Source organism: Pseudophryne corroboree, chromosome 5, assembly GCF_028390025.1.
Source record: "Pseudophryne corroboree isolate aPseCor3 chromosome 5, aPseCor3.hap2, whole genome shotgun sequence".
Classification (NCBI taxonomy): domain Eukaryota; kingdom Metazoa; phylum Chordata; class Amphibia; order Anura; family Myobatrachidae; genus Pseudophryne; species Pseudophryne corroboree.
Genome location: NC_086448.1, coordinates 647177730 through 647192752, shown reverse-complemented (window position 1 = coordinate 647192752; position 15023 = coordinate 647177730). Strand labels below are relative to the sequence as shown.

General features: G+C 46.7%; 1 protein-coding gene across 1 annotated transcript in view; it reads right to left on the bottom strand.

The window, feature by feature from the left end:
* The window catches only part of LOC134929647 (desmoglein-3-like), a 67745-nt gene extending 53700 nt beyond the window's left edge, over window positions 1-14045 (bottom strand). The window contains 1 exon segment of the mRNA XM_063925227.1: window positions 14028-14045. Coding sequence (XP_063781297.1) covers window positions 14028-14045 — 18 coding nt within the window.
* Window positions 14046-15023: the final 978 nt, after the last annotated feature.

Genomic DNA, 15023 nt, shown 5'->3' with positions numbered 1-15023 from the left:
CTTTCCCACCTTCACAGTTGGGCAACAGGAATGCTCCTTCCTGGCTGCACTCACAGGTAGATGTTAGAGGTGTCTTTCTTCCTCTGAGGGATGAGCGAAGATGCTGTACTCCACAGTCCTTTTCTCCACCCATAATATTGGGCTGGTCTCACCTGAAACACATGACAGCATCATTATTGTAGCTAGATAATTGACTATTCAGACACACCTTGCATCTTACTGCTATGAAACCATCCCAAGAAATATATTATGACAAATGTGCAAATCCTTCGGAACATGTATATCATATTACAGTAAGCAAAAATTAAGTATTTTAGGGCATCTCAATTTTTTTCCCCAAGGACCATTTCACCTGTGAAATATGATCAAGTCTTTTGGAATTAAAATATTTATTCTTTAATAATAATATTATGTAGTTTTATTTTGTAAACTGTATTTCATATTATTGCCTTCAGTTTTTACGAAACTAGGACTGTAATACTCTATATATCTGATTGCAATTGTTAGGGGTGCTGGTAGATCCTGGATGCAATGACCAATGTCTGAAGCACAAAATTCCTAGGCATTTTGAAAAAGATATGTGTACAACCGATACATAGCAACGCATTTCATATTGCTAAATTTATACGTGCTTCCTGCAACAGAATAGATAGAATAAATACGGTATCCAGATGATAGGTCGATGGTCAAAAGAAAATATATATTGATATTTTCAGAGCGCAAATGCAGATATACAATATATAGAAACATTTTTAATATTAATATTTAAGATTTCCCCCCCCACAATATTTAAAAAACATATAATTAAAATCAGCACATATGTTTCTGCAAAAAAGTCTGTATAGTCCTCGCTGGTCCACCCTAAAATGTAGTATGTAAATATGATACTTTCACGTTTAGTCCTCTAATAAGTACAGTCCAATAAGTACAATGAAGCCTGAATATTATATTCGTTGTTCCATTTAGACGTCTTTTCTATTATAGTGATTTGTATACTGAGACCACACAGCTGATTAGTCAGCCTACGCTATACTCAACCTCCTTCTGCTGCAAATAGTATCTCACTGCTCCAGCCAATTGATATGTTTGCAAGTGTCTGCTTGTCTCCCTGGCCGGGGACTGGAGCTAGCAGTTATGCTGAAGTCCCCGGTAACAGGTGGATGGAGTGCGCGGCCGCTACCGGGATATTTGTCAGCATGTGTGGTCCCCTGTATACAGCATTAATCAGAGCTCTGGTGTCTGAGGTATATTGCCAGTAACCTTGACGCGTTTCTCCATTATTACTGTGTCACAGTTTTTTTCAGAAAGTATGCTCAGTGCCTCCACTGGCTCAGAATCTAAACTTTATCCTGGCCAATCATTTTAGATCATTAATTAAAGAATTCGGGTGTGCACCAAACAACATGGCAATGAGAGTAATCAACATACAATTTATAGGAAAAAGTTTTTTCAGAATAAATAATTTATGAATTCCCATATCTATAGATTATATTAATACTGAACAATTGATTATATTAATTTTATATTGTGTGTAAGTGTTCTAGATTTCTAGCTGGGAGCAGCATATTCCTCTGCAGAGTGATCAACATACGCTTTGAATTGATTGCGCCTGATAATTTACTATCCATAATCATTTTATTTTTAAAAAGACAGTCAAAAGATCAACAGTCAATACTTCTACACCAAATGGCCAACATGCATATGGTCAAAAGGTCAACAGGTTCAAATAGTCGACATGGCAGTGGTCAACACAACATATGGGCGACATGAGTTTTTGGATTTGTTAAAAGGTAACCTGCACGAATTAAGCAAATCGAGCCATGCAAGAGGGAGTAGTACACTAATTGGGGTTCCATGTGCTGGAAGCTAAATTTTCTTACCGAATAAACATGAAAAACTCATGTCGACCTTTACATTGTGTCACCCTTTTCACATGTCGACCTTTTGGGGTCGACCTAGACACTGTTGATCAATAAATACAAATGCCCTCTTTCCTCTGTGTCACTTACAACTGTTTATCTGTGTGTGATCTTACTTTTGGTCCAGGCCCTGTGAATTTTGAGAACTTTGCAGAATCTTTTGCAAGTAAAAAGTTGAAGTGAGCAGATTAAAATTTATTTGTGACCAGCTCATCAAATTAGTAAAACAACAGTTTCTCCAAAAAGTCTACAAGGTTTATAGCTGTATAGCTGTTGTTGTTTTTTTTTTTCCTTGTTGCGAATGTTACAGATCCTGTGCACATAGGGGATTATTCAGGTTTATTAGCAAACCAAAAAGCACACTAATGGGTAAAACTATGTTACTCTGCAGGTGGGGCAGATGTAACATGTGCAGAGAGAGTTAGATTTTGGTTGGTTATATTGTTTCTGTGCAGTGTAAATACTGGCTGCTTTATTTTTACACTGCAATTTAGATTTCAGTTTGAACACATCCCACCCAAATCTAACTCTCTCTGCACATGTTACATCTGCCCAACCTGCAGTGCAACATGGTTTTGTCCATAAGCAGCGGTGGATGGGGATGACGGGACAGTGGGTAGGTTCCCGGTCGACTGATCCCATGGCCCATCTGTTGGACCGAACAGCTGCTGCCACGATCGGAGCTGAAAGCTCCAATCAGGCAGCACCAGTCAGAAGCTCCTCCTGCATAAGTGGAAAATGGCCATGGGAGGGCTGCTGCGCATACACAGACTTGGCTGCCATTCCCATGGGCCTTTGCTTTGTGGCCATCTCCAGCACTGCAGGTAGCAGCGCCGTCACCTTGACACACTCAGGGAAGACCAGTGCATACTCAGGAGCCGCCGGTAAGTACCTGTTAGTGTCAGTGTGTGGTACAGTGCAATGACGGAGTGTGAGTGTCTGTGTTACAGTGCAGGGGAAGGACTGTGAGTGTCAGTGTGTGATGCAGGGAGTGTGAGTGTCAGTGTGTGGTCAGGGGAGGGAATGTGAGTGTGGTACAGTGCAGGGAGTGTGAGTGTCAGTGTGTGGCACAGCACAGGGGGAAGGAGTGTGAATGTCATTGTGTGGTACAGCGCAGGGGAGGGAGTGTGAGTGTGTTGTACAGTGCAGGGAGTATGAGTGTCAGTGTGTGGTAAAGCACATGGGAGGGAGTGTGAGTGTCAGTGTGTGGTAAAGCGCAGTGGAGGGAGCAGGAGTGTCAGTGTGTGGTACAGAGCAGGGGGAGGGAGTGTGAGTGTCAGTGTGGTACACTGTAGGGGGAGGGAGTGTGAGTGTCAGTGTGTGATACAGCACAGGGGAGGGAGTATGAGTGTCAGTTGGGTACAGCGCAGGGGAGGGAGTGCGTGGTGTCAGTGTGTGGTACAGTGCAGGCGAGGGAGTATGAGTGTCAGTGTGGTACAGCGCAGGGGAGGTAGTGCGAGTTTCAGTGTGTGGTACAGCGTAGGGGTAGGGAGTGTCAGTGTGTGATGCAGGGGAGGGAGTGTGAGTGTCAGTGTGTGGTACAGCGCAGGGGAGGGAGTGTGAGTGTGTGGTATGGTGCAGCGCAGGGATGGGAGCGTGAGTGTCAGTGTGTGATACAGCGCAGAGGAGGGAGTGTGAGTGTCAGTGTGTGGTACAGTGCAGGGGAGGTAGTGTGAGTGTCGGTGTGTGGTACATCGCAGGGGTTGTAGTGTGAGTGTCAGTGTGTTGTACAGCACAGGGAAGGGAGTGTGAGTGTCAGTGTGTGGTGCAGTGCAGGGACGGAGTGTGAATGTTTGTGTTACAGCACAGGGGAAGGACTGTGAGTGTCAATGTGTGGTGCAGGGAGTGTGAGTGTCAGTGTGTGGTGCAGTTGAGAGAGTGTGAGTGTGTGGTACAGTGTAGGGAGTGTGTCAGTGCCAGTGTGTGGCACAGCGCAGGGGGAGGGAGTGTGAGTGTCATTGTGTGGTACATCGCAGGGAAGGGAGTGTGAGTGTGTGGTACAGTGCAGGGAGTGTGAGTGTCAGTGTGTGGTAAAGCACAGGGGAGGGAGTGTGAGTGTCAGTGTGTGGTAAAGCGCAGTGGAGGGAGCATGAGTGTAAGTGTGTGGTACAGCTCAGGGGAGGGAGTGCATGGTGTCAGTGTGTGGTACAGTGCAGGTGAGGGAGTATGAGTGTAAGTGTGGTACAGCGCAGGGGAGGTAGTGTGAGTTTCAGTGTGTGGTACAGCATAGGGGGAGGGAGTGTCAGTGTGTGATACAGCGCAGGGGAGGGAGAGTGAGTGTCAGTGTGTGGTACAGCGCATGGGAGGGAGTGTGAGTGTGTGGTATGGTGCAGCACAGGGATGGGAGCGTGAGTGTCAGTGTGTGATACAGCGCAGAGGAGGGAGCGTGAGTGTCAGTGTGTGATACAGTGCAGAGGAGGTAGTGTGAGTGTCGGTGTGTGGTACATCGCAGGGGGGGTAGTGTGAGTGTCAGTGTGTGGTACAGTGCAGGGGAGGGAGTGTGAGTGTCAGTGTGTGGTGCAGTGCAGGGACGGAGTGTGAGTGTCTGTGTTACAGCGCAGGGGAAGAACTGTGAGTGTCAGTGTGTGGTGCAGGGAGTGTGAGTGTCAGTGTGTGGTGCAGGGGAGGGAGTGTGAGTGTGTGGTACAGTGCAGGGAGTGTGAGTGTCAGTGTCAGTGTGTGGCACAGCGCAGGGGGAGGGAGTGTGAGTGTGTGGTACAGTGCAGGGAGTGTGAGTGTCAGTGTGTGGTAAAGCGCAGTGGAGGGAGCATGAGTGTCAGTGTGTGGTACAGTGCAGGGGGAGGGAGTGTGAGTGTCAGTGTGGTACAGTGCAGGGGAGGGAGTGTGAGTGTTTGGTACAGTTCAGGGAGTGTGAGTGTCGGTGTGTGGTAAAGCGCAGTGGAGGGAGCATGAGTGTCAGTGTGTGGTACAGTGCAGGGGGAGGGAGTGTGAGTGTCAGTGCGGTACAGTGCAGGGGAGGGAGTGTGAGTGTTTGGTACAGTGCACGGAGTGTGAGTGTCAGTGTGTGGTAAAGCGCAGTGGAGGGAGCATGAGTGTCAGTGTGTGGTTCAGTGCAGGGGGAGGGAGTGTGAGTGTCAGTGTGGTACAGTGTAGGGGGAGGGAGTGTGAGTGTCAGTGTGTGATACAGCACAGTGGTGGGAGTATGAGTGTCAGTGTGGAACAGAGCGGGGGAGGGAGTGTGTGGTATCAGTGTGTGGTACAGCATAGGGGGATGGAGTGCAAGTGTCATGGTGTGATACAGCGCAGGTGAGGTAGTGTGAGTGTTAGTGTGTGTGGTACAGCGTAGGGGGAGGGAGTGTCAGTGTGTGATACAGTGCAGGGGAGTGACTGTGAGTGTCAGTGTGTGATACAGTACAGGGAGAGGGAGTGTGCATGTCAGTGTGTGGTATAGTGCAGGGGAGGTAGTGTGAGTGTCAGTGTGTGGTACATCGCAGGGGAGATAATTTGAGTGACAGTGTGTTGTACAGCGCAGGGGAGGGAGTGTGAGTGTCAGTGTGTGGTACAGCGCAGGGGAGGGAGTCTGAGTGTGTGGTACAGTGCAGGGAGTGTGAGTGTCAGTGTCAGTGTGAGGCACAGCACAGGGGGAGGGAGTGTGAGTGTGTGGTACATCGCAGGGGAGATAGTGTGAGTGTCAGTGTGTGGTACAGCGCAGGGGAGGGAGTGTGAGTGTCAGTGTGTGGTACAGCGCAGGGGAGGGAGTGTGAGTGTGTGGTATGGTGCAGTGCAGGGATGGGAGCGTGATTGTCAGTGTGTGATACAGCGCGGAGGAGGGAGTGTGAGTGTCGGTGTGTGGTACATTGCAGGAGAGGTAGTGTGAGTGTCAGTGTGTGGTACAGTGCAGGGGAGGGAGTGTGAGTGTCAGTGTGTCGTGCAGTGCAGGGACGGAGTGTGAGTGTCTGTGTTACAGTGCAGGGAGTGTGAGTGTCAGTGTCAGTGTGTGGCACAGCGCAGGGGGAGGAAGTGTGAGTGTGTGGTACATCGCAGGGGAGATAGTGTGAGTGACAGTGTGTTGTACAGCGCAGGGGAGGGAGTGTGAGTGTCAGTGTGTGGTACAGCGCAGGGGGAGGGAATGTGAGTGGAGTCAGTGAGCGGTGGTGAGCGAGGGATATTTCTCTGGGCAAGGAGTTTCAATGTTGAAAAAGCTCTTGCTTTGAGAAGGGGATTTCCTGCCTCCCCCAACTGCCCTCAACAGACTCCACCCAATCCACAGACTCCACCCCTTTACAGACCCCATCCCCTTTATAAGGCTGCTTTGAAAAACTTCCCGGGCTGGCTTTCCATCCCAATCCACCCCTGTCCGTTAGTGTGCTTTATTGGCTTGCTAACAAACCTGAATAAGGCCCATGAGTGGCGGAACTAGTGAGTGGTGGAACCAGGTGCAAAAATATTCTTTGGGCCCCTGCCCCCCCTCCACTATGTAAAAATGTGGACACACATTACAAATTACATGTTTCTAGCAATTCATTATATGTAACAACTGTATAGTGTAATAAATGCAATACAAAGCTAATTGCTGATACATTACTATGGGTTACTGGGTTACTTCAGTGTTAGTAACAAAACTTTGGCATACAGTATGTCATGTCTGACTAATGACATAGGGTTGTATTTATTATAGTCCGCAGAGCAGGCAGAGAGGTGAGAGAGCTTAAAGCAGGCTGTAAGGAAGTTGCCAGGTATTTGCCCCAGCCATTTGTTCACAACCAGCACTGCCGATAAACATGGCTAAGCCCTGCATCCCAGCTTCCTCAGACATTGCAGGCCTCTTCTCTCTACACAACAGGGGTAAAGCCAGGGTCCAACAGAACATGGCGGACACTCTAATGGTATAGCACTGGGCCAGGAACAGAAGCTCCATCCAGGGCCATTTTAACAGCATTTTAGGCCCTTGGCAAAGCAATCCCATGGGGCCCCTACCCACCCAATTGCAGGAATACATAAAAACAAATAAAAGTACCACTCCTGCGGCCCCACGCAGTCTATTCACATTCCTATACATCTGAAGATCTTGTATTACAATCCCGCCCCCTTTATCGGTGGGGCGGATGATAATGCTGTTATCACAGCTTAGACTCTTCAGAGTTGCCCATTCGGCTCTAGACATGTTGGATCTAGCTGGTTTCAGGGACTGAACAACCCCTTTAACTGCCCGGTCCAAGGACCAATTAAAACATCTTAATGCAGGGTTCATGCTGATGGGATCAAAAGTTGATGTACCCTGGATTTTCTGCAACGGGTTCTCACGCCCAGGGTTGATTTCCCCTGCCTGTCCAAAATGTACCCGTGGCCCGTGGTAACGTCAGAGCCGGACCTTTCGATGCTGAGTAACACCAAAGTTATGGCGAGTTACACTAGGAATCGCAATCTGAAGAACTGGCTAGTTAAGAACGATATCTCAGAGAGAAAAGCCAGTGTTCCCATCACCTTCCTGTCGAGAAAAGCTGGATGCTATCGATGTACTGGCTGCACTACATGCAGTTACATGGAGTATGGGGATTAATTCTCCCATCCGCATTCGGGGGAGCGAATAGCCATTCGACAGGTGCTGACATGTAGTAGCACCTATGTGGTGTACATCATTCGCTGTCCTTGTGGTCTTCTCTATGTAGGGAAGACCACAAGACAGTTTAAGGAGCACATTGCGCTCCACAGGTCATCCATACGACATGCATTGGAGAGTGGCAAAGGAGGGCTAAATCAACCCGTGGTCAGACATTTCAAACTGCTGAACCATGGTTTGGCGACCTTGAGATACAAAATTATTGACTCCGAACCGAAACGGCTGAGAGGTTGGGACAGGGGTAAGGCCCTACTGCAGAGAGAGGCAAGGTGGATACACCGCCTGAACACCATTGCCCCCAAAGGCCTCTATGAACATCTCCCCCTTAACTGCTTTCTTTGAATTATTCTTGCTTATGTTGTCTCTATCAAGTTTGCCAGTGTGAGTGATGGGGATTAACGATGATTGCCTTTTGTTCTAATCTCACCTAGGTGAGCTATAGTCATATGCTTGGTTATGCTGCCATCGTCCAGATATTTGAAATACGGCTTTTTAGATTGGGCTGATAGTGCATTTGTTACGTAGCATAATTACTAGAGGTGTGCACCGGAATTTTTTTTTGTGTTTTGTGTTTTGGTTGTGGATTTGGTTCCGCGGCCGTGTTTTGGATTCGGACGCGTTTTGGCAAAACCTCCCTGAAATTTTTTTGTCGGATTCGGGTGTGTTTTGGATTTGCGTGTTTTTTTATTAAAAAACCCTCAAAAACAGCTTAAATCATAGAATTTGGGGGTCATTTTGTTCCCATAGTATTATTAACCTCAATAACCATAATTTCCATTCATTTCCAGTCTATTCTGAACACCTCACACCTCACAATATTATTTTTAGTCCTAAAATTTGCACCGAGGTCGCTGGATGACTAAGCTAAGCGACCCAAGTGGGCGGCACAAACACCTGGCCCATCTAGGAGTGGCACTGCAGTGTCAGACAGGATGGCACTTAAAACAATTAGCCCCAAACATCACATGATGCAAAGATAAAAAAAAAGAGGTGCAAGATGGAATTGTCCTTGGGCCCTCCCACCCACCCTTATTTTGTATAAATAGGACATGCACACTTTAACAAACCCATCATTTCAGCGACAGGGTCTGCCACATAACTGTGGCTGAAATGACTGGTTGGTTTGGGCCCCCACCAAAAAAGAAGCAATCAATCTCTCCTTGCACAAACTGGCTCTACAGAGGCAAGATGTCCACCTCCTCCTCATCGTCCGATTCATTACCCCTTTCACTGTGTACATCCCCCTCCTCACAGAGTATTAATTCGTCCCCACTGGAATCCACCATCTCAGGTCCCTGTGTACTTTCTGGAGGCAATTGCTGGTGAATGTCTCCACGGAGGAATTGATTATAATTAATTTTGATGAACATCATCTTTTCCACATTTTCTGGAAGTAACCTCGTACGCCGATTGCTGACAAGGTGAGCGGCTGCACTAAACACTCTTTCAGAGTACACACTGGAGGGGGGGCAACTTAGGTAAAATAAAGCCAGTTTGTGCAATGGCCTCCAAATTGCCTCTTTTTCCTGCCAGTATACGTACGGACTGTCTGGCGTGCCTACTTGGATGCTGTCACTCATATAATCCTCCACCATTCTTTCAATGGTGACAGAATCATATGCAGTGACAGTAGACGAGATGTCAGTAATCGTTGGAGGGTCCTTCAGTCTGGACCAGATGTCAGCACTCGCTCCAGACTGCCCTGCATCACCGCCAGCGGGTGGGCTCGGAATTCTTAGCCTTTTCCTCGCAGCCCCAGTTGCAGGAGAATGTGAAGGAGGAGCTGTTGACGGTCACGTTCCGCTTGACTTGACAAGTGTCTCACCAGCAGGTCTTTGATCCTCTGCAGACTTGTGTCTGCCGGAAAGAGAGATACAACGTAGGCTTTAAACCTAGGATCGAGCACGGTGGCCAAAATGTAGTGCTCTGATTTCAACAGATTGACCACCCGTGAATCCTGGTTAAGCGAATTAAGGGCTCCATCCACAAGTCCCACATGCCTAGCGGAATCGCTCCATTTTAGCTCCTCCTTCAATCTCTCCAGCTGCTTCTGCAAAAGCCTGATGAGGGGAATGACCTGACTCAGGCTGGCAGTGTCTGAACTGACTTCACGTGTGGCAAGTTCAAAGGGTTGCAGAACCTTGCACAATGTTTATATAATTCTCCACTGCGCTTGAGTCAGGTGCATTCCCCCTCCTTTGCCTATATCGTAGGCAGATGTATAGGCTTAAATGGGCTTTTGCTGCTCCTCCATCCTCTGAAGCATATAGAGGGTTGAATTCCACCTCGTTACCACCCCTTGCTTCAGATGATGGCTGGGCAGGTTCAGGAGTGTTTGCTGGTGCTCCAGTCTTCGGCACGCGGTGGCTGAATGCCGAAAGTGGCCCGCAATTCTTCGGGCCATCGACAGCATCTCTTGCATGCCCCTGTCATTTTTTTAAATAATTCTGCACCACCAAATTCAATGTATGTGCAAAACATGGGACGTGCTGGAATTTGCCCAGATGTAATGCACGCACAATATTGGTGGCATTGTCCGATGTCACAAAGCCCCAGGAGAGTCCAATTGGGGTAAGCCATTCTGCGATGATGTTCCTCAGTTTCCGTAAGAGGTTGTAAGCTTTGTGCCTCTTATGGAAAGCAGTGATACAAAGCGTAGCCTGCCTAGGAACGAGTTGGCGTTTGGAAGATGCTGCTACTGGTGCCGCCGCTGCTGTTCTTGCTGCCGGAGGCAATACATCTACCCAGTGGGCTGTCACAGTCATATAGTCCTGAGTCTGCCCTGCTCCACTTGTCCACATGTCCGTGGTTAAGTGGACATTGGGTACAACTGCATTTTTTAGGACACTGGTGACTCTTTTTCTGACGTCTGTGTACATTCTCGGTATCGCCTGCCTAGAGAAGAGGAACCTAGATGGTATTTGGTACCGGGGACACACTACCTCAAGAAATTCTCTAATTGCCTGTGAACTAACGGCGGATACCGGACGCACGTCTAACACCAACACAGCTGCCAAGGCCTGAGTTATCCACTTTGCAACAGGATGACTGCTGTGATATTTAATCTTCCTCACAAAGGACTGTTGGACAGTCAATTGCTTACTGGAAGTAGTACAAGTGGTCTTCCGACTTCCCCTCTGGGATGATGATCGACTCCCAGCAGCAACAACAGCAGAGCCAGGAGCAGTAGGCGTTACACTCAAGGATCCATTGGAGGAATCCCAGGCAGGAGAGGACTTGTCAGACTTGCCAGTGACATGGCCTGCAGTACTATTGGCTTTCCTGTCTAAGGAGGAAATTGACACTGAGGGAGTTGGTGGTGTGGTTTGCATGAGCTTGGGTACAAGAGGAAGGGATTTAGTTGTCAGTGGACTGCTTCCGCTGTCACCCAAAGTTTTTGAACTTGTCAATGACTTCTGATGAATGCGCTCCAGGTGACGTATAAGGGAGGATGTTCCTAGGTGGTTAACGTCCTTACCCCTACTTATCACAGCTTGACAAAGGCAACACATGGCTTGACACCTGTTGTCCGCATTTCTATTAAAATAATTACACACCGAAGAGGTGATTTTTTTTGTAATTTGACCAGGCATGTCAATGGCCATATTCATCCCATGGACAACACGTGTCTCCCCGGGTGCCTGACTTAAACAAACCACCTCACCATCAGAATCCTCCTTGTCAATTTCCTTCTCAGCACCAGCAACACCCATATCCTCATCCTGGTGTACTTCAACAGTGACATCTTCAATTTGACTATCAGGAACTGGACTGTGGGTGCTCCTTCCAGCACTTGCAGGGGGCGTGCAAATGGTGGAAGGCGCCACCTCTTCCCGTCTAGTCTTCGGAAGGTCAGGCATCGCAACTGACACAATTGGAATCTCCTTTGGGATTTGGGATTTAGAAGAACGCACAGTTCTTTGCTGTGCTTTTTCCAGCTTAAGTCTTTTCATTTTTCTAGCGGGAGGATGAGTGCTTCCATCGTCATGTGAAGCTGAACCATTAGTCATGAGGAACATAGGAGAGGGCCTAAGCCGTTCCTTGCCACTTCGTGTCGTAAATGGCATATTGGCAAGTTTACGCTTCTCCTCAGACGCTTTTAATTTAGATTTTTGGGTCATTTTACTGAACTTCAGTTTTTTTGATTTTACATGCTCTCTATGACATTGGGCATCGGCCTTGGCAGACGACGTTGATGGCATTTCATCGTCTCGGCCATGACTAGTGGCAGCAGCTTCAGCACGAGGTGGAAGTGGATCTTGATCTTTCCCTATTTTACCCTCCATTTTTTAATGTGTGGAATTATATGCCAGTAATATATCAATAGCAATGTCTGTACTACTACTGCTGGTCACCAAAATGCTGCACTGTCCTACTATATACTGCTCACAACAATGCAGCACAGATATGGATAGTATACTTGACACAGAGCTGCAAGATACAGCAATGTCCTACTGTACTGTACTATATGTATACTGCTGGTCACTAAAATGCTGCACTGTCCTACTATATACTGCTCACAATAATGCAGCACAGATATGGATAGTATACTTGACACAGAGCTTCAAGATACAACAATGGCTACTGTACTGTACTATATGTATACTGCTGGTCACCAAAATGCTGCACTGTCCTACTATATACTGCTCACAATAATGCAGCACAGATATGGATAGTATACTTGACACAGAGCTGCAAGATACAGCAATGGCCTACTGTACTGTACTATATGTATACTGCTGGTCACCAAAATGCTGCACTGTCCTACTATATACTGCTCACAATAATGCAGCACAGATATGGATAGTATACTTGACACAGAGCTTCAAGATACAGCAATGGCCTACTGTACTGTACTATATGTATACTGCTGGTCACCAAAATGATGCACTGTCCTACTATATACTGCTCACAATAATGCAGCACAGATATGGATAGTATACTTGACACAGAGCTGCAAGATACAGCAATGGCCTACTGTACTATACTATATGTATACTGATGGTCACCAAAATGCTGCACTGTCCTACTATATACTGCTCAAAATAAAGCAGCACAGATATGGATAGTATACTTGACACAGAGCTGCAAGATACAGCAGTGGCCTACTGTACTGTACTACTATAATTATATACTGGTGGTCCCCACAATGCAACACAATGAGCACAGATATTTGCAGCACACTGAGCACAGATATGGAACATTTTCAGGCAGAGAACGTAGATATTTGCAGCATACTGAGCACAGATATTTGCAGCACACTGAGCACAGATATTTGCAGCACACTGAGCACAGATACGAAGCTTTTCAGGGAGAGAACGCAGCCACGTCCTCTCCGTTCAATCTCCAATGCACAAGTGAAAATGTCGGCGACACGCGGCTCTTTATATAGAATACGAATCTCGCGAGAATCCGACAGCGGTATGATGACGTTCGGCCGCGTTCGGGTTAACCGAGCAAGGCGGGAAGATCCGAGGCTGCCTCGGACCCGTGTAAACTAGGGGAAGTTCGGGGGGGTTCGGATCTCGACGAACCGAACCCGCTCATCTCTAATAATTACTAATTGCTTACCATGCTAGATTATGTTAAGCTTTGGATGTTGCTATTTATTGATTCATTTACAGTACTTTTGTCCTTTGCTACTCTCTACTAATACAGTGTGCTTGCTTATTTATGATTGTCCGCTTCTTGCTACATGATATCAGATTTATAGAAACTTCTTTTGTTTCTATTATGCACAGTGAGGTCACATGGTGTATTGTTGTTTGGTTGCCAGGTTACCGTGCAAGCTGCCGGGCGCACAGGAAGTGCGCAACGCAACTGGGTGTCGTCAGAGGACACGGCGCCCGCGCCGATGGTCTGTATGCACGAGGTGGGGTGAGTAGGTTTTTAATGTTTGTATTATGTTGCTGTTCTTATCCTGATGACGATATTAAATTATCAAAGCGTCGATATTTGAATTAGAGACCGCTGTGTCCAGTTTGTCTTAAGTCGAAATCCTGAGAGTGCCACTGCCATCCATTCTACATACGGTCGGTAGACCAATTCAGGAGGCACCTGTGTATATTTACTACTTGTTGGAGAGGGGACCGGCCTCTACACCTATATATATATATATATATATATATATATATATGTGTGTGTATATACATATATATATATATATATATATATATATATTAGAGATTAGCGGGTTCAGTTTTACTCGGATTTACTCAGTTCTCAAAACGGCATGTTATTGGCTCACAGACGTCACATGTTTTGGATAGCCAATAAGAAAAATCCGGATAAAACCGAACTGGCGTTAATTCTGGCGTTACATCCGAACCCGCTCATCTCTAATATATATATATATATATATATATCTCTCCAAAAAGAACGGCACTCAGGGACTGGTAGATATACAAACGTTGTATTGAAATCGAACGTACACGTTTTCGGGGACACAGCCCCTTCGTCAGGATCAAACAGACAGTAACAAATGAAACAGGGACAAACACACATTTAAATACCTGCTGGTTACTCACCTGATCTCTTCCGTTCATCAGTCCCTACAGCGCCGGCAGCCCACCATGACGAATTTCCTGTGCAGACAGGAACCGTAACCATGGAGACGCTGAGCTTGCGTCTCACTTGCTGGGCTTCCTGTTAAACACAGCCGTCGTTAGTGCGCATGCGCAGACGCCGTGCTTCCTATGAACGGGGAGATAGGGGCACACACAGCAGACCAGACATTGTGAAAACATGGCATGCATATGGATAATATCATCCACAAAAACAAGTGCAAATAAATATAATAAATAACAAACTATCACAAATGTACAAAGAGGGGCCAATCGATGGAAACCATCTATATCAAAATACCTTCAAATACTGACACTACCATAATCTGCTTTTAAAAATATAGATATAAAACAGTATTACAGGGTGTTCCAGTTTATCTTTTCATTAAGACCCATAGGGTAGATGGTATCCAGTCGCAGAATCCATTGAGATTCTCGAATTAACAGATCCTTGGATCTATTCCCCCCACGTAATGATGCTGGAACATGATCAATAATGAAATATCTCAAGGAGGACAGGGGGTGACCCGATTCCTTGAAATGTTTGGCCACTGGTTGATCAATATGTCTCCCTTCTAACGTGAGACGTATGGCTGAACGATGCGCCGCCATACGCTCACTAAATTTACGTATAGTTTGACCCACGTAGTAAAGCCCACATGGGCAAACTATTACGTAAACGACAAATGAAGTACTACAAGTAAGTATGTGTCTGATTTCATATGTCTTATCAGAGTGAGGATGCTTAAAGGATTTGCAGGCTATTAAGTGAGTGCATGTAGCACAGTTCACACACCTATAGCAACCTGTTTTTTTAGTATATACATTCTGTGGTCTAGAGACCCCAAGGCCCGTGATGTCTGTATGAACCAGACGGTCACGCAGGTTACTTCCTCTCCTAAAGGCCGCTATGGGTCTACTGTTCCTAAAAACTGGTAGATCCGGATCGGACTTAACTAA